General features: G+C 33.2%; 1 protein-coding gene across 10 annotated transcripts in view; it reads left to right on the forward strand.

Annotated features, from left to right (window-relative positions):
• The window catches only part of TBCK (TBC1 domain containing kinase), a 404,858-nt gene that overhangs the window by 98,613 nt on the left and 287,379 nt on the right, over positions 1 to 18,866 (forward strand). For all 10 annotated transcript variants that reach the window (XR_003420996.2, XM_053217079.1, XM_053217081.1 and 7 more), the window contains 2 exons: positions 698 to 781; positions 10,314 to 10,399. Coding sequence is in view for 9 of the 10 variants with exons in the window: in XM_053217079.1 (XP_053073054.1) it covers positions 698 to 781; positions 10,314 to 10,399 (170 nt within the window). In the remaining variant the exon portion in view is untranslated. The remainder of the gene's footprint in view (positions 1 to 697; positions 782 to 10,313; positions 10,400 to 18,866) is intronic.

Here is an 18,866-nt window from a genome sequence, read left to right on the forward strand (position 1 = left end):
TCTAATCCCCAACGATATCACATACAGAGACCATTACCCTATAGAATATGAATCTCTAGAAGTCTCAATCTCAGAATCTCCATCTTCTCAAATTCTATTTCATATGAGAATTTATAAAGATTTCAGGAATAGAGATAGCACAATCCCAGAAAACTAAAATTTCACTATTAAAATAATTTTTAAAGTACACTGCTCTTCGAAATCATTAATCTAGACCAGAGATTTTGCTATGTTTAGTTAAGCAAAGTCTAGTATCACATGCATCGATCCTAGAATAAGAGATCTGTCTTTGAAAGAATAATTTATGACTAGAGTTCCTAAATCCAAAGTTCTCAGACTCTTTCGTTTGTATCCAGAAAAATAAAGGATCTTAAAGTTGGTATAGCTCATTAATAATGATCATTTTTAGAACTTTTTTAAATTATAAAGTTCTAAGTAATAAAAGTTTTTATTATTGTGGGATGATTGCCACACTAGTTTGAAATTGAAATTTAGTAGGGTGGTTATCTTTTGTTGTCCAAAATGTTTTCTTTATTTTTAAAGGATAGAGGGTTTCCCCCACCCTTAATTTTGTGTTCCCATCAATTGTTAACATGACTCTTGTTTAGTAGTAGATTCAAGGATTATGTGCTGAGTAACTGCTCATCATTTGCCTCATTAACTAATTTACCATATACCTTTGCCTATTCTTTCTTAGCCTTGGCTTATGCATGTATGTCTGCTTTTATTCCCAAATACCTGTATAACTTTTTCTTGAAAGACAACTCGCATGTAATACAAGGTAAGCAAATATCTTTCCTTGTTTTTTTACAGAGAAAATACTTACGTCAAAGGATCAATACTCAATTAAATTTATGAATGTGACCCAATAAAATATGATGATAATCTATCACTAAAACCCATTAAGAGACCATTAGGTTTAGTCTTTCTACCAAATCCATAAAGAATTACAATATTGTTCTAATGACTACTGTAACCAAAGACAAGTATGTTTTATAGAAAGGAAGGTGCTTTTTGCTTTTAGATTAGTTAGTAAAGCCATATAACTTCAAGAGTCATGTAATGTCAACTTCTGAGAATTAATGAAGTTATGTATTGTAAGAGTGTATCTTATATTAATTGAGATGTATTCCATACTTATCTATAGTTTCCTTATTACCTTTATCAGTGATATTTATTATAGAATTGTCAGTATACTCTTTAAGATTCCAGCAATACCAAAATGAGTGGATTTAATAACACCTTGAATTATACTAAGAGATTTCAGATGCTATACAATGCAAATAATTTGTCAAATTGTGACCAAAACAAACTGAAAAGATTAAAGGTAGAAAATATGTAGGTGAGTATTTGTATATCACAAAACGTGATTTCTTAATCTTCAATTAAGTATAAGTAAGAAATAATGCTGTTATTTTTTTAAACTAACATGAACCCATAATATTAATTGGTCTCTCATATAGAAGGGCCTGGAAATAATACTTTTCCAAATATATCAGGCTTCTATTAAAGCATAGTGCATAGCTAGATGCCTGTACTTTAAGAAAGATAAAGGTATTTGGAGAATCATCAAAAAAGCAATTAAAACAGAACTTATCAAATGCATTGGCTAGCTCTCAGAGGACCATATTAGAAAGCTTCTATCACATTGGGTTTTCTTTTGGTTCTGTATAGCTTCCTGTTTCAAAATACAGAAATGATTTAACTCTAAAAAGTTTCATTTTTCTAGCAACTATTTCATAATACAGATGAATGGATGTGTTTTATATTGATAATGAATTTCCAGCTTGAAAAAGATGTGTTTTTATACTTTGTAGACTTCTTTAATACACTCTAAAAAGGCTTATACAAATAAATAAGATCTTGTTTCATATATAAAGATAAAGAGAAACCATAGTGTACACAACAGGAATTTGGAGGAACTAGTCAGAAAGGCCCCCAAATATCCTTAGTTTGTTAGATTAATCAGTAATGTATTTTAACATTTAATACTGTAATGAAAAGACTATACAATTATTTAAGGTTTATTTTTGTAAGTGTTAATTTTCTGTTATAATTTCTATAAATTTGTGTTTGAAATCTTGAATTGGTAACTAATTTTAAAGCTTTTCAAAGCTATGATAAATGTTCTTTAATATTATGTAAATGTTTCATGTATATTTTCCCAGGAAACAACAGTCAAGGTGTTTATTTGTTCATTTTTTGTATTGACCATATATGTTACATAAGAAAGAAGCAGTCTCAATTAATTTAGTGTTCCAATAATTAATTGTTCTGCACTGACTCTGCCAGGCACTACTAAAGGAATAGAAGTTCTTAGAGTTAGTAACATTCAGTCCTTTTCCAAGGGATTTCATAGCCCAATATAGGAAATAAATGTGAAAAGAACTACTTATAAGTCAATGAAATAAATGTACATACTACTATATTAGCACAGAGGATGAAGTTGGGGAGGTTATTTTATGGTATGTTTATTTTTTTAAACTGTCTTCTTTTTAGTGGCAAAAAGAAGAGATAGCATGTCTAGAAAGGTTTCATTAAAGAGGGATATTTATGTATGAATTTGAAATCTGAGTAGAAGCTTGCTTGGTGAAAAGGGATATAGATATTCTTTAATTTTTTTAATACTTTTTTTTTTTTTTGAGAGAGAGAGAAGGAGGGAGGGAGGGAGGGAAGGAGGGAGAAGGAGCATGTGAGCGTGAGTGGGGGAGAGGCAGAGAGAGGCACACACAGAATCCGAAGCAGGCTCCAGTCTCTGAGCTGTCAGCACAGAGCTGACGCGGGGCTTGAACCCACAAGCTGAGAGATCATGACCTGAGCCAAAGTTGGATGCTTAACTGAGCCACCTAGGCAGCCCGGGAGAAAGATATCCTTAAGACAGAGAACATGTAAGAGAACTGCAGTAAAAAGTTCCAAAATGGGTTGAAAAAACAGTGAGTAGTAGAATGCCTGAATTCCAAAAGAGAGCTAAAGAAGGAGCTGAAACAGTATACTGATTATTGGTTACTAAATTTTATGGAAGAACAATGCTTTATTTTTCTTCCAAATGTTTATTTTAGGCTTGGAATTAGAAATATTCAGCTCTCATTTTAGTGTTTTCCTTCTTGGTTTGTCCTCTCCTCCCCTTTTGTTAGATGGTATTTTAAGCTTTAAACTTCAAATTAACATTGATTTTTGATTGGCATAAGTAACACATGAACACTTTTTTCCCCACAAGTTTTGGAAAAGCCTTAGATCATATAAAGCCAATCAATTCAATAGCTAATTATAGAATTGCATATTCATTGAGTCATTTTATTGCCTCTACAGAAACCAGAAGTTTCTATATTCAATAGCAACTTTAAATGTTATTTGGAAAAAATATTTGTTTCTATAATTATATACTAATAGAACTTGAAATATTTTTATTTAAAAATTTCTAATAAAATATAGTATTTACATACTCATCACAGTCTAAAATGCTTTGTCTCTTAAAGAAGAGAGAAAAGTTATCTAGTCAAGACATCCTGTTTCCCTTAATTGTATACCATATGATGTGTCCTATAACGTGTTACCTCTAGACATTTTTAAAAAGGTGAAAAATTTAATTACTTCTAGCCTAATGAGACATACTTTTTTTTTGGCACTATCAGATTATCCGCAGTGGTGTTACTATTGAGTTATAAAGTATCAACACAGGATTTTAAAAATAAAATACTGGTTAAACAACTCAGGGTTGGACCTCTAACTAAAGATTACTAAAATTTCTCTTAGATTCAGAACCTTAGAGTACCAGTTGGATTGAAAAAGGTGGAGGGATCTGAAAGGGATAGATTGGTTTGAGTTTCAGAGATATTGGAAAACAGGCTTATAACTCACTGGAAATACATAATTTAGGCTATTGAAGAGAAAAAAAAGGCAGCTTGAGTCCAGTGAAGAGAGGCAGCCATTTAATCATTAAGAATGGGAACTCATCCTTTGTGGAAAACCTAACTATACTTTAATGTCATTTTGCATTTAAGAAGGGAATAACCCAGAAAACTGGCCTATAAACTTTTAAACTGTTCTTTGAAGTTATCCTACTCTGTGTTGTTCACCAAAACAGCCATTGGAATTTTGCCACGATGTTAAACATTCTTGTACTGTTTATAAAACTAAGGCATATTCATACTTGGACCAGTTGGAAGATGTGGTTCCTACACATCAGAAAGGGAAACGAATACAGAAATGCCATATAAACTTAGGAAATAAAACTGGGTGAAAATTTCCCCAGTATTCTGTTTACCTGTAAGATGTTTCTAAATCCTTTGGGGGAAAGGATGTTATCTTCTTCTCTGTAATGTCTAACATTTAAAGTAGTGCAACACGTAGCCACAGTGGCTATATAACTAAATTGGATATTTTTCATAGTTAAAAGGTACACTAAACTGCACCAGACACTGAGCCCAAGGCAGCAACTGGGACTCTCCCACGTAAACTTCGATGTATGGTCACACTGCACATAGACATTCAATAAGTTTTGGGGGAGAGAAGGAGGAAGGAAGATAGACTAAAGTCTGTTATGGTCTAAAAACAGGAGTATAATATAAATCTCCTTATATGTAACTACAGTATAAGTGTTATGCATTTAGGAAAATGGTGCATTTCTTATTTTGGGTTGAATGTACATCTTTGTCGTGGATGGCTTTAATGATAGGATATCGGAAGATAGTATAAAATACATTGAGTATACAGCCTTGCCATTTTCAAGAGTGTCTTGCATCATGTGAGTAAAGACATTTTTTTTCGGAGACTGAAAATATTCTACCTTTACTAGAAATATGAAAACCATTAAGTGAGTTTGTTTGTAGATTTAGCAGAGCAGGGTACACATGCAAAAAATAGCTGACAAATGTAGCCCTAAAAATTATCTTTCTCTTTTTTTTAACCCACCTCTTCCTTTATACACATAAATGTTGACACTTGTTCTTGTGACTTCACGCAGTAAGCCAAATTTTACAAGTAGCAAACTTTGTAATGGGAGATCATCTAATTTGGGTTCATTGGCAGTGAAATAACTTTGACTTCTTTTGAGTGCTGTGAGTCAGAATGTCACCAAATAAATTCATTTGGGCACATTTTAATTGGCAAGAGTTTTATGACTCTTTGCAAATTTATCTATACTTAACCATCTTCAAGGTAAAACGAGCAGTGAAAATAAATAGTTACAGAACTGAGAATGTCGTTTTTGATAGGTGAGCAGAGGAAATCTTTTGCTTTAAATCTATCCCCTATCATCCTTCTTCTTTCCTTACCCTGGCTAAGAGAATGAAAGAAGAAAGACTAGTCAGAAAGGAAAAAATAAGGATATCCATGTGTGGAAACTTTCTGAAATTTCATCCTGTATCCATTTTATGAAATTGTTTTTGAAAACAAACATGACTTATTTATAAACAGCTGCACAAAAATATGATACAGTCATATGAAATCCTTACACTGTCATTTAAAAGTATGTAATAAATTAAGCTGTTTTAAAGGAGAGGTATAAGAATTTTTAATTTGGAGGAATCAAAAGGGAAAATAATTTTATTTAATATGTCATTGCAAAAAATAAAAGGTATGAAGTTTCATTAAAACACACAAAAAAATTTATTAGACATGATTTGGGGCAGGAGTGCAACATGAATCTTCACTTGAAGTTTAAGGGGAATTTGTGTAAATATTTTGATTTTCATGTTAAAGAATAACATTTACCCTTACATACATCACCTATTAGTTAGGAAACACTATTTAGGGGGGTTATATTATGGCTCTAGATGTATATCTTCATTATTAGAAATCACAATTAGAATGTTTATGAACATTATAAGAGTCAGCAGTAATATCCTTGAAATTCTTTGTTTTATTTTGACTACTGGTCTATTTTTCTGTACTACCCTTAAATTCTCTGAGGTTGATTTCTAAATCAAAGGACATATGCACTTCAGATTTTTTTTAACTTACTCGGGAACTTTTAAGTGCATTTTTTTTTTTTTTTTTTTTTGAGAGACAAAGAGAGACAGAGCACAGGTGGGGGAGGTACAGAGAGAGAAGGAGACATAGAATCCGAAGCAGGCTCCAGGCTCTGAGCTGTCAGCACAAAGCCCGACACAGGGCTCAAACCCACAAATTGTGAGATCATGACCTGAGCCGCAGTCGGACACCCAACCGACTGAGCCACCCAAGCGCCCCTTAAGTGCATTTTTTAAATAACTTGAAATATCACATAGTGCTGACTTCATCAGTTCTATCATATCCCACCTTTAAAGAAATTTTTCTAAATGTAACAAACCATAGTATATCTCGTTCCAAAGCTTGTCCCAAGCAACCAGTTTGTGCCAACCTTATGACTTCTGTTTCTATATGAGATAATACATAGTACATAATAATATATAAACATGTATACATATTTATTTGTATGTATCTTATAAAAAATACATATATTTGTATTTTATACATATATATGCAGTTGTAACACATATCATAAATCCAGCTATTGGTATTTGGCAGAATGCAAGGAATATGTTTTCATGATGGATTAGGTTTCTTCAGCTGATCCTTAATTAACCATGTAATACCACATAATAATTATCTTTTATCAGGTTCAGATAAGAATGATATTTAATAAACTGGAGCATATCTATGGAGAATTTCTTGAGGCACAGTTTTTCTGGTTTAAAATGAAATGTGCTTGGGGCATCTGGGTGGCTCAGTCGATTAAGCATCTGACTTTGGCTCAGGTCATGATCTCACAGTTCATAGGTTCAAGCCCTGTGTCGGGCTCTATGCTGACAACTGGGAGCCTGAAGCCTGCTTCAGATTCTCTCTCTCTCTGCCCCGCCCCCACTCATATTCCATCTCTCTCTCTCAAAAATAAACATTAAAAAATTTCTTTAATGAAATGTGCTTTTTAAAAGTTAATAGCTGTATGCTTTCATGAACATATTGTTGAATGCTTATGATTATTGGTATTGCATACTTCTAGCTTCTGGGTAAACTAAGACTGTAAACATACTATTGCTAATTAGAAGTAGAAAAAAAAATTTAAAGTTAAACCTGGAAGTTCCCTGGGGTATTGGGGTCTGACCTGAGTTTTCACTTTAATCTGTAACTCTTGAAGCTCATGTGAATTATGCCTTTCTTGTTCTTAGATGAAAAGATGAGACAGTGTGTAGATAGAATGAATGCTATTGGTATAGAATAAACATGAAATCAAGAAAAGTATTAATCAAATACCTATTCTTTACCTAGAAGCCATGGGTAGAAGTTCAAATTAGATCTGAAATTTGGCTTTATCATGGTATTGAATACAGCACTGCCTCATCTTTTCTTTGTGGCCCTTCTTGATGCTCCTCTTTGTAAAATATGTATCATTGATTATAGGTAAATAATTATAAAATTCATTAGAATTGGTCATTAGAAGCAGGGTTTTTTTTGTTTTTTTTTTTTTCAAATTTTTATTTATATAGTGTAATATTAGTTTCAGGAGTAGACTTTAATGATTCATCAGTTACATATAATACCCAGCAGAAGCAAAGTTTTAATTGAGGAAAAGAGGGGAAGGCTACTTATACTAAGAGATTATCAAGGATTTAGTAATATTTCTTGAAATGTTAAAAATAAGGTACTTTAAGAACTAAAAAAAATCAGACATTATTTTTATAGGTTATTTTCACCCAATAATGGGTTTGAAAAATAGATCTGCTACTTTATGGAAGGAAGGAGTTGAAGTTAAGAGGAAACTTTCATTGAGTTATAGTCATTTTTTTTAAGGTATGGGAAGTACTTTATTTCATCATGTGACACCATATAACAGCCATGTTTATAGATACCTAATGACATGTAGATTTGTTTTTTTGTTTTTTGGGGTTTTTGTTCTTTTTTTTTTTAACGTTTATTTATTTTTGAGACAGAGAGAGACAGAGCATGAATGCAGGAGGGTCAGAGACAGAGAGGGAGACACAGAATCTGAAACAGGCTCCAGGCTCTGCACTGTCAGCACAGAAGCTGACGCGGGGCTTGAACTCACGGACGTGAGATCATGACCTGGGCCGAAGTCGGACGCTTAACCGACTGAGCCACCGAGGCACCCCTGGGTTTTTGTTCTTAATGTTTACTTATTTATTTTGAGAGAGAAAACATGCATGGGGGAGGGGCAGAGAGAGAGAGAGGGAGAAGGAGAGAATCCCAAGCAAACTCCATGCTTTTAGTGCAGAGCTCAATTAGTGACTCAGACTCACAAAACATGATATCATGACCTGAGCTGAAATCAAGAGTCAGATGCTTAACTGACTGAGTCACCCAGGTACCCCACAGTGTAGATTTGAATAGTGGAGTGCTCAGAAATAGTAGTACTAGTGGTTCAAGTATTGACCTTTATTTGATAAAGGAAAACAGTTTTTATAATTAATTTACCAGAGTTTTAAAATGCAATTTTATATAGTTCTTGTTTTTTTTTTAAAGGAACTACTGTTTTCTCCTTCCTTTCCCCCATGGTCTTCTGTTAAGTTTCTCAAGATCCACATATGAGTGAAAACATATGATATCTGAAGGTGGACGGGGGGAGCGGGGGAGAGGGAAAATGGGTGATGGGCATTAAGGAGGGCACTTGTTGAGATGAGCACTGGGTGTGCTCATTACGAACGTCTCATTCCAGCATCATACTGAATTCTTCAGCATCTTCCATATCATTTCCAGGGGAATCCCTAGGAAGTAGTGAATGTCTATCTTCCTTCAGAAAGATACAGATAGTCTGAAATTTTTCTTACCACATTCTCCAATATTCCTACAACTCACAGTTTGTGCTCTTTTGAAATATGCTCCTTTTTGGCACAGCAGAAAAAAACATACCACGAGGTATCTGAAAACCTAAATTCTGAACCTGGCTATGTCATAAACTAGAGAAAAATCCTAAGTAGGTCATGAAATCTCCCCAGCCCTCTGTTATTAACTGGAAAAAATAATTCATATTCAGTCTTTTATTACCATTTATCTTCACAGTAACCATTAGATTTAAGTAAGGCAGCATTCTACTCATTTTATAGAGTTATTGTCATTTTAATCTCAAAAAGGGGGGAAGAAAGAAGTTGAACTCCTTAAAATATGTGTTAATTTTGTGTTTTTACTTAGTAAAAATATGGTTTACTTGCCCTTGAGTTGATCGTTGCCAGAATCCTGTTTAGGTTAGAACATAGTAAGTAAATTGACAAAATAGTAATTTGCTGAAATAATGAAAAAAATAAGGAAATATTCTTTATATTTCAACTGGACTTTCTGAATTACAATAGGATTAAAATCAACAACAGTATTTTTAATTGCCTACTGTGTGCCTGTTTTTTTTATGTTTATTTATTTATTTATTTTGAGAGAGAGAGTGGGGGAGGGTCACAGAGAGAGGGAGAGAATCCCAAGCAGGCTCTACACTGTCACTGCTGAGCCTGATGTGGGGCTGTTTCCCATGAACCACAAGATCACGACCTGAACCAAAATGAAGAGTCTGAAGGTTAACCTGCTAAGCCACCCAGGTGCCCCCTGTGTGCCTATTTTCTGATTAACATTTGTTAATTCTTATTCCTAAATATGGCAAATAGGGAGCCTTAGATGGAAATAATTTAGAACTGGAACAAATGCCTATATCTGTATATATAAACAGATTTGAAGCATAATTATTGTACTCGTGATTGCTTATAAAGTGTTGTTCTTGGGGCACCTTGGTGACTCAGTGGGTTGCATCTGAGTCCTGATTTCAGCTCAGGTCATGATTCCAGGGTTATGGGATGGAGTCCCATGTCAGACTCTGCACTGAGTGTAGAGCCTCCTTGATATTCTCCCTGTCTCCCCCTACCTCTCTACTGCACTCATGCGCTCTCTCTCTCTCTCTCTCTCCCTCTGCCCCTCTACCCCACTCATGCTCTCTCTCTCTCCCTCTAAAATAAAAAAAATGTTTTTTAAGTGTTGGTCCTTATTTAAGTATCTCTTCCACTTCGTGAATATACAATAAATCAAGACAGATTTAATATCGCTAGAGAAAAATGTATGTTGAATTTAATAGGAAGACATTATGTATAATCTGTGATTCAAGAAATGAACTGATAGTTTAGAAGGCAGAAAATAAGTTGTGCCATAGCTTTTTGGTATGTTTAATAATTAGCAGGAAGTGATTAAAGTAATAAAACAGAAAATTACCTGTTAAAGTATATTTTCTTCCTAGAGAATTTAAATATCATTCAAAATGTAAATAAAGCTGTAATTTATATGAATTTAGTGTCTTTGAAGTATTGTGTAAAAATGATGATTGTTTTATATTGTCATTTCAGAGTATCTGACTGTGTTCTCTCAGATGATTGCTTTCCATGATCCAGAGCTGAGCAATCATCTCAATGAGATTGGATTTATTCCAGATGTAAGTACTTGGTACATTAATAGAACATGAGGTAAAAAATAAAGCAGAAATTAGCACAAAAGAGTACTGTTTTTAAAGTTGTGTTGTCATAAGAAGTCCTTATGTCTAAACTAAGTACTGCTACTAATTGCAGCCTTCTGTTGTAAAGTTTCGGTGATTACCTTCCATATTCTCACTTTAAGTAAAGGGAAAGTATCTTATTTTTTTTGGCACTATCAAGTTGTTTTGAAAAATCCTTTAGTGTGAGTGTTGTATTAAACTGCCGTAAGGGTTTTCACTTGGATTTTATGATATTCAGGCTGCTTTTGAAGAAGTAGGAAATTTGAACTTCAGTGAGTTTTTAAGTAGCTGCTTCTGTGTTTTTCTTCATATATTAACCTAAGAAGCTTTGCCAGATTTTGGCTTACTTCATTAGCTTCTTAATAGTCCATGTCAACCCAGAAGTCAGAATTGACTCTTAAAGTTTAGCCATGGTGTAGCTTAACCTATTACTCATCTGTGGTGTGGGACATGGAATCAAACCTCTTTAAATAGTCTTTTGGAGTATAGTATCATAGGTTTTTATAAACCTCAAAAAAAAAAAAAAACTTCTGAGATAGAGATCTCTTTATTCCATCTTAACTTTCTTTGTTTCCTGATCATGCATTTCCCCTTGAGGCTTATATTCAGGGACCAGTATATTGATGTTAAGATTGGAGGTGAAAAATGTTTATATTGGCACATTCAACTAATGTATTTAAAGTGTTAACAATAATACTTATGGTATAAATTCTTGCAGAGTGCTTTGAAGTTTAAAAATATTTTCGTAAACATTATTTCATTTGATTCTCAAAACAAACCTGCAAGGCGAATGAAGCAGATAATTTCAGCATTTAGTTGATAAGAAATACAGTGTTTGAGAAGATAAAACTAATTAGTCACAGAACTAAAATTTTACCTTACATCATTTGACAAGCCTCTGCCCCTAGTCTGGTTTATCTTCCATTGGGAGAATAGAGACTAAAACATAGATATACTTACTCCTAGTTCATTGCTCTTTGTATTGTGCTATATGTAACTCTGTGATGTGATCAGGCCTATGGCAGCCATTCTTAACATTTACAGTGTCATTTGCTTCTAGGTTTCTGGAGTAATAATACCTTTTATTTGAGTGTATGGTTTATTCAATGAGCCCTCCAAGAAAGAACATATACAAATTATAAAACAGACAAAATAAGGACAAGCCCTATAATTATATGGAGATAAAAGACCTTATAAAAAATTAACCAGTATACATACTATCATATTAAGTATTCATTTTATATAACCCCACCTTTCTTGTTTCACGTTTGGGAGATATAAGACAAAACTACATTAAATATTATGGCTGGAGATGAAATTATAGAAGAGCTGACTGCTGAGTTGGTAATATTTGAGGGAAAAAATACTAATGGTTAAGACACAGACTAAAAGAAGGGATAATTATTTTCAAAGACCTCTCTTGAAAGCACCTAATTGTGCTCAGTAGTAAGCAGAAAATGACATTGGTTCAGGCAGGGTTGTAGATTGACAAAAAACATTTATGCAGAAAAATATGTATGGAATTACAAAGAAAGCCTGATTAAAGTTTTAGATATACTATAAATATAGACAGTATTAAGAAAGGACTCACAAAAAAGAATATATAATTTATATTTGCTTTAATTAGGAAAATTGAACTTTAAATGAGTATGGTCTGAGGAAGGTGAGCAAAAAACATTGTTAAAACGTAATAATGCGAACATATATTATGTACTTACTGTGTGCCAAGCACCGTTCCATCCTATTTAAACTACTCATCTAATCCTCACTAGTTTATAAATGTAATTAAACAATGACTATTTAATATTTATACATAAAGTCAATTTAGGAAAGGCAAATAGCCAAATGGGAATAAAATGTTAGCCAACAATAATATCAAAGATAAGAGCAGGTGAGAACTCAGCTTAAAAGTATTATAATGTTTTTGCCTTATAGGAGAGGAAAATAAATATACTCGTTACATATTAAGTCACTGATCTTTTCAGATCTGGGATATGATTTCACTTTACGTAAAAGCTACTAACTGAGCCTGGTACATTTCATGGGTGGTGGCAAGAAACTCAAGACTCCTGGGTCAGAGACAAGGGACATTGTTACTCATAGCACAGCAAGCAGCAGGAGCATTAGCATATTTGTGTTGGTTTTCTAACCATACATACATTTTCTAATATGTTTGTATGAAAACAGCCTTGGAAAATATAATCCAGAAAAAGGACAGCCAGTGTTTCCACTCACAAAAAATCCAGAAGTAGAGAATGCATATTAAAATTTTAATGATAATCACTAAGAGAATAGAAAAAGAATGTATAACTTCAAACCAATTTGGGGGGGGAGGCAAAGAAAAGTCAACAAATCCTGTAAAAAATAGAAAGACCATAGAAAGAATATAAATTAATTAGATTGCCTAATAAAGGAATTGTTCAGATATTTTAAAACATCCTTCTATATGCTATTTATAAGAGATAAAAATTTACGGCTATTGGTCAAAAAAGGAGATAAAAAACATGTCAGGCACATATTAACCAAAAGAATACTAATGCAGTGATATTAATATAAACTACTAAAACAAAAAACACAAAACAGACCCACCCATAAATAGATTTTGACAGAGATGCCTCTATAAATCAATTAGAAAAGAATGGATTATTGAATAAATGGACCTGATACAGTTGGGTAACCATATGGAGGGAAGGTGGGAATCAAAGCTGACCTCACACCATATGTAAAAATAAGTTCTAGATTGACTAAAAGACCTAAATATGGAGTGTCATATTTATTATTTACACCTAGGAAGGAATTTTTACGGAAGTTACAGAAAGTATAAAACATAATATTTAAAAAAGAGAAAATTAGAATTGAGAAATGGTGGTACAAAGTAGCTTTCCATTCTACTGATAATGTATTTTTTTTATTTTAATACTTTCCAAAGCAGTTGTCACAAAGTGTTATGATCTGTTAAATAGTATCTTAACTCTGAGTGGAGAGTACATTGGTGTTTGTTAAATGTACTGCTACATGGGGTGAGTTAATTATTCAATAATTCAATAATTTATATATGATATCTTTGATTTATGCTTCCCTCTTTATTATGACCCCATCTTAGTGGGGCATTTTTGTGTAATTTCTTACAAAAACTCCTTAATACTAGTATTTTAATGAAGTAATATGGATTTATACATGTACTGTGATTAACCTTAGGAGATATTCATAAGTCATGTGGGATGAGGGACAGTTTCTTGTATGATGAGAATATCTAGTACCGGGCAAATGCTGAGCCTCACTGGCCCCCAGCCACTGATTGCCTGTAGTAATCCCCTAATCATGGTGACAATTAAATGCTTGCATGTATTTCTGAAAAATGACTCTGCATATATTTCCAAACACCCTCCAAAGCATGGTTCTTTCATTATTGGGAATCCTGGGGTAAACAAAGAGAAATGAGGGAAAGAGAATATAGCTTAACCTGGAGAAAATTTGCTTTTCTGCAACTATTTTCTTGTCTCAGAGAATAAGCAAAATGAAAGGTATTTAACAAAGTTAAGATGTTAACAGATGATTGTTTTTTGATCTCTTATCTTGTTTTTTGTTTTGTTGTATTTTGTTGGCCTGTTTCTCAAGTCTGTAGATAATATCAAAATGTTAAGACTGTTTTTAAATTTAATTTTGAAAACAGATTTGATATTTTTAATGTAGAGATTGTTGACAGTGAAGACTGGTGGAAGGTGTGTGATTGAAATGGAGAATTTTTCTAACATTTTTCTTTATTAATTGATAGAGTTCTATTAACAAACTAATTTTTAGTTATTTTTCATTAGTTTGTACAGCATTTTTGTTTTTTGGGTTTTTTTTTTTTTCCCTTGACTTACTGTCTTCGGTTTTCCACCTTTAAAATAATTGCTTTGGTGACTTTCTGTACCTCTAGTAATAGAGGTGAAGTTCATCAAGGGCAAGGGTGGGCACTTTTGTAATAATATCCCAAACTGAGTTGCCCGCTCAATAACTAATCCTATCAAAAGAAGCCCTCATTAATCTTCTGTCATTGAAATGCAGGCTCCCATTGCAGAAAAGATTGTGATTTCTGGCTTCTTGCCATTTGCTGTGGGTCACAGAACTCTGAATATTGAGCACTGCTGGAGCTTGAATAGTTAGGAATAGTGTGCACTGATGTGATGCTTAGATTATGTACGTCGTGGTGGTTACGTGATTTACATATAAATAGGGTAAGTAATGTGTATTTGGCAAAATCGGGGTAGGGTGATTTTTATCATTTTTTCTTGGTGTATATTTCTGCTTCTGAAAATATACCAGGCCTTTGAAATGAGAACAGGAAAGTATGTTTCTTCGTTCTTAAGGAAACTATTTTTCTGAAACACTATGAATAGCATTCAGCTTGCACATTATGAAAAGTTGTCAGGTGGCCATTAGTAGAAATGATAAGGGCTGTATCTCAGTCCTATATGTGCCTTTTGAACCTACTGTCACTGCTAAAGATAAAGCTAACAAATTCTGTGATAAGCAAGTATGCTGGCCAAACCATTGTCATTTAACTGCTTATACAGTCTTAATGGATGCTTATACAGCTACTGATTTTCTCCTTCCTTTTCAAAATTTATATCCAACTGAGTTTATACTAACAGAAAGTGTAAAAGGATTGTTAGAAATATTTATTTATTTGTTTATTTGTTTTGTCTGTTCACTTATTCTGGGTCTCCATATTGTTAGTGTTACAGAAAGAAATTTAAATTCTAATCTAAAGCAGAGACTGCTGGTAATGAGCTTTTTAGATTTTATCAAGATGTGGTTACAGGATAAATTAGGGAAGTGCACCTTATTTAGAATTTCCTGTAACAAGAGTCCCCACTGACCTGCTCTAGTCCATCTGCAAAATGCTAGCCTGTGTCCTTTTGTCTGACTAGTGCTATAATGTCCACAATATTAGTTTTAGCCCTATTCTACTGACCTTGGATTCATTAAGGCTGAATACAATGGCTTATGGAGCTATCTTTCTCCCAATAGAGCTTAACTACCTTTCAGAAATGGCCCACATCTTAGAAATCAAAGACTTATTAATTTCACAGGCAATGATAAAGTTATATTTTGGTGCCTTCTTGCTAAGAACACATACACACAAGTTAAATTTCCAGCAGGCTTCTCTATTTAGTAAATCCTCACTTGAATCTCCCCCAACTCTGTTCCCAATCTAATGTATCCTTACACTGGTTGAAAGACAAGTGAAAGGAGGTGTAGTATTAATACACTGGTTTTCAAACTTTCTGGTCTTGAGACCTCTTTAAGGAACAAAGATATCAAAGAGTTTTTATCTATGTTGGTTACATATATAAATATTTAAAGACATTTAAAAAATATTTATGTATTAGGGTGCCCGGGTGGCTCAGTCAGTTAAGCATCTGACTTCAGCTCAGATCATGATCTCAGGGTTAGTGAGTTTGAGCCCCGCATTGGGCTCTCTGCTGTCAGCACAGAGTCTACCTCGGATCCTCTGACTCCCTGTCTCTGCCCCTCCCCTGCTCACTCATGCTCTCTCAAAAATAAATTAACATTTAAAAAATATATGTTTATGTATTAATTTATTTAAAAATGACAGCAAAACTACTACATGTTAAGCCCAATAGCATATTTTTCTGAAAAATAATTTTTTCCCAAAAAATAATGGAGTGGTATTATTTTATATTTTTGCAGTTTCTACATAATAGAAGAAAGCTATAGTCCCATATCTGCTTTTGAAATCAATCTGTTGTGAATAATTGTTTTGGTTGAAGGGTATGAAGAAAATTTGGACTTACACAGACACGTAGTTGGCAAAGGGCCTTTTTGGACCATGGTGGTTTCTTAAAGTTTAGTTGCAATATACAATCTAAAACTATACCAATGAACTTTGCATACTCTGTTCCGTTCAAATCAGTCAGTCTATCTTGCACTTTGAGTGGCTCTTTTTACCCATGCGTGATTTTGTAATATCATGTGTTGGTCATTTAAAATATTGGTTCAATAAATGTTTCAACTATGAAACATTTCATTATATAACATAAAAAAATCATGTTCATTAATATAACCATTGATCTCTCAGTTTTTAAGAGTCTCTTATGGTTTGGCTCCCTCCCTCTCTCTTTTTTTTTTTTTCTCTTAGAATAAACTGAGGATTGATGGAGGGTGGAAGGAAGGGGAAAGTGGGTGATGGGTATTAAAGAGGGCACCTGTTGGGATGAGCACTGGGTGTTGTATGGAAACCAATCTGACAATAAATTTCATATTAAAAAAAATATATATATAACCATTGATCTCACAACAACCAAAAATTGTTAAATATTGGGAGGCTGCCAGGCTCACAGTGGCAGATATAAGTTTTCTAAAATTCTAATAATCACCTGAAAATATTCAAGAATATTTTCTTAAAGTGACAGGCTCACTTCATTTATTTTTGAGAAATATCTGCCTAATACGAAAGCCTAGAAAAAATAGTTGTTTATATGTCATGCTTGCAAGGGGAAAAAATGGTATTCCTGGGGGGAAAAAAAGGCATTTGCATTGACTCACAGCTCAAACTATTGCCCAACTGCTTTTTATCAAGACAATCCATACACTTCAGTACACAATATAAGTGTCTTATGCATACTTCCTATTTTGTCTCATGAAACATTTAAAAAGATACTTAAAATTGCTAATGTTAATCCTTCACAATAATATGACTATTACACTATTACACTTTAGTGCCACTACCTTGATTTGTAATAAGTTTTATCTACCAGTGGCTTTGCACCATTAACACAAATATTAAAGAGTAAGAAATACCCTAGTATTATTTTGAAAACAGCTTGGGATATGTAGATCCCTGAAGAGTCTTGAAGGTCCCCAGGGGTCTGTGACCACAATTTGAGAAAACTGGTGTAGAGAGAAAGCACTCAGACACTGGTGTCAAATGTGCCAGGGTTCTAATCCTGACTCTTCAACTTACTAGCTAAATACTTTAGTTTCTTATCCGCAGTCCTATTACTGTTAATGTTGATTATAACAAATCTTACCTGAAAGGATCATTATTATGATTAAATGATACATATAAGCTGTTCAGTATTCTTTCAGGTACACAGTGTTAAGGAGTTAGCCATTATTGGTATTCTTGTTCTACTTAGTGTTAGAGCCTGATTACGTCCTATTTCTTTGGTTATATTAGTATGATTTATATTTAGAAAAGCATGTTATTAAAAGCATACTAGATATATTATTTTGCTGCATCAGTTAGTGAATACTTTGCCAAAGGCAACATGATACTAATAACAATAAATGCTTTCTTGTTCGGGGGTGCCTGGGTGACAGTTGGTTAAGCATCCAACTTGGGCTCAGGTCATGATCTCACCTCTAGTGAGTTCAAGCCCCACGTGGGGCTCTATGCTGACATCTCAGAGCCTGGAGCCTGCTTTGGATTCTGTGTGTCATTCTCTCTCTGCTCCTCCCCTGCTCGTGCTCTATCTCTCTCAGAAATAAGTAAACATTAAAAACATTAAAAAAAAAAAAAAAAGACTTTCTTATTTATCTATCTTGATGAGATTGCCACTCACCTCTTTGAATATTAACCTTTTTTATTTGCTTGATTTTTAAGGTGTTTTTCTATCTCCCAGAAAGGGCTACATGACATGTGTTAAAGTCTTTTACTGAAGATAAATTAATTTTGTTTGAAAAATTTAAAAAGTTTTTCAGTACTCAATGAAATAATCGAAAGTCACTCTGGAATTGAAAAGTACCTAATCCTTCCCTAAATGATACTGTGGATCTCAGAACCATTAAATTGTCCAACTGATTTTACTGCTAATTTCAACTTTATAGTTTTTCAGTTAAATATTTGTAAGTCAAAGAAAAGTAGAGAAAGATTTGATACTTTTTTTATTTGCTTTTTTCCTTTTTTTTTTTTTTTTTAGTTATTAGGGAATTCATTACTTGCAAAACATAGTAATATAACTAATATAACCTTTTGTGTAGAAGGGAAAGAAAACCAGTCACCATCTGAGTCCAATGGACTTTTTTAATTATTTTTATATGTTTAAGTCATTTTGTAATAATGTATAGGAGTGGAATAAAGACATAGCAAAAAATATATATAGAATCTAGTAGATTCTAGCTTATTTCTGGTTCTTCTCATACCTGCATGTTTAAAACACAATTATGAAAACAAAACATAGGCCTCTAACTTTGTTGGAGAACAGTTATATTTTTTAATAATTGCAAAATATTTTAATTTTAGATATTATGAACACAAATTAGATTGATAAATGTAATGATTTTTTTCTAATTATTTTTCCTTCCCATCATTTTGTAAACACATCTCTATCTTCAGCATTTACCCACTCAAGTTGTATGAAATTTTGGTGCAGAAATATTTTAAAAATTAAATATT

Source organism: Acinonyx jubatus, chromosome B1 (assembly GCF_027475565.1).
Source record: "Acinonyx jubatus isolate Ajub_Pintada_27869175 chromosome B1, VMU_Ajub_asm_v1.0, whole genome shotgun sequence".
NCBI classification, from domain to species: Eukaryota; Metazoa; Chordata; class Mammalia; order Carnivora; family Felidae; genus Acinonyx; species Acinonyx jubatus.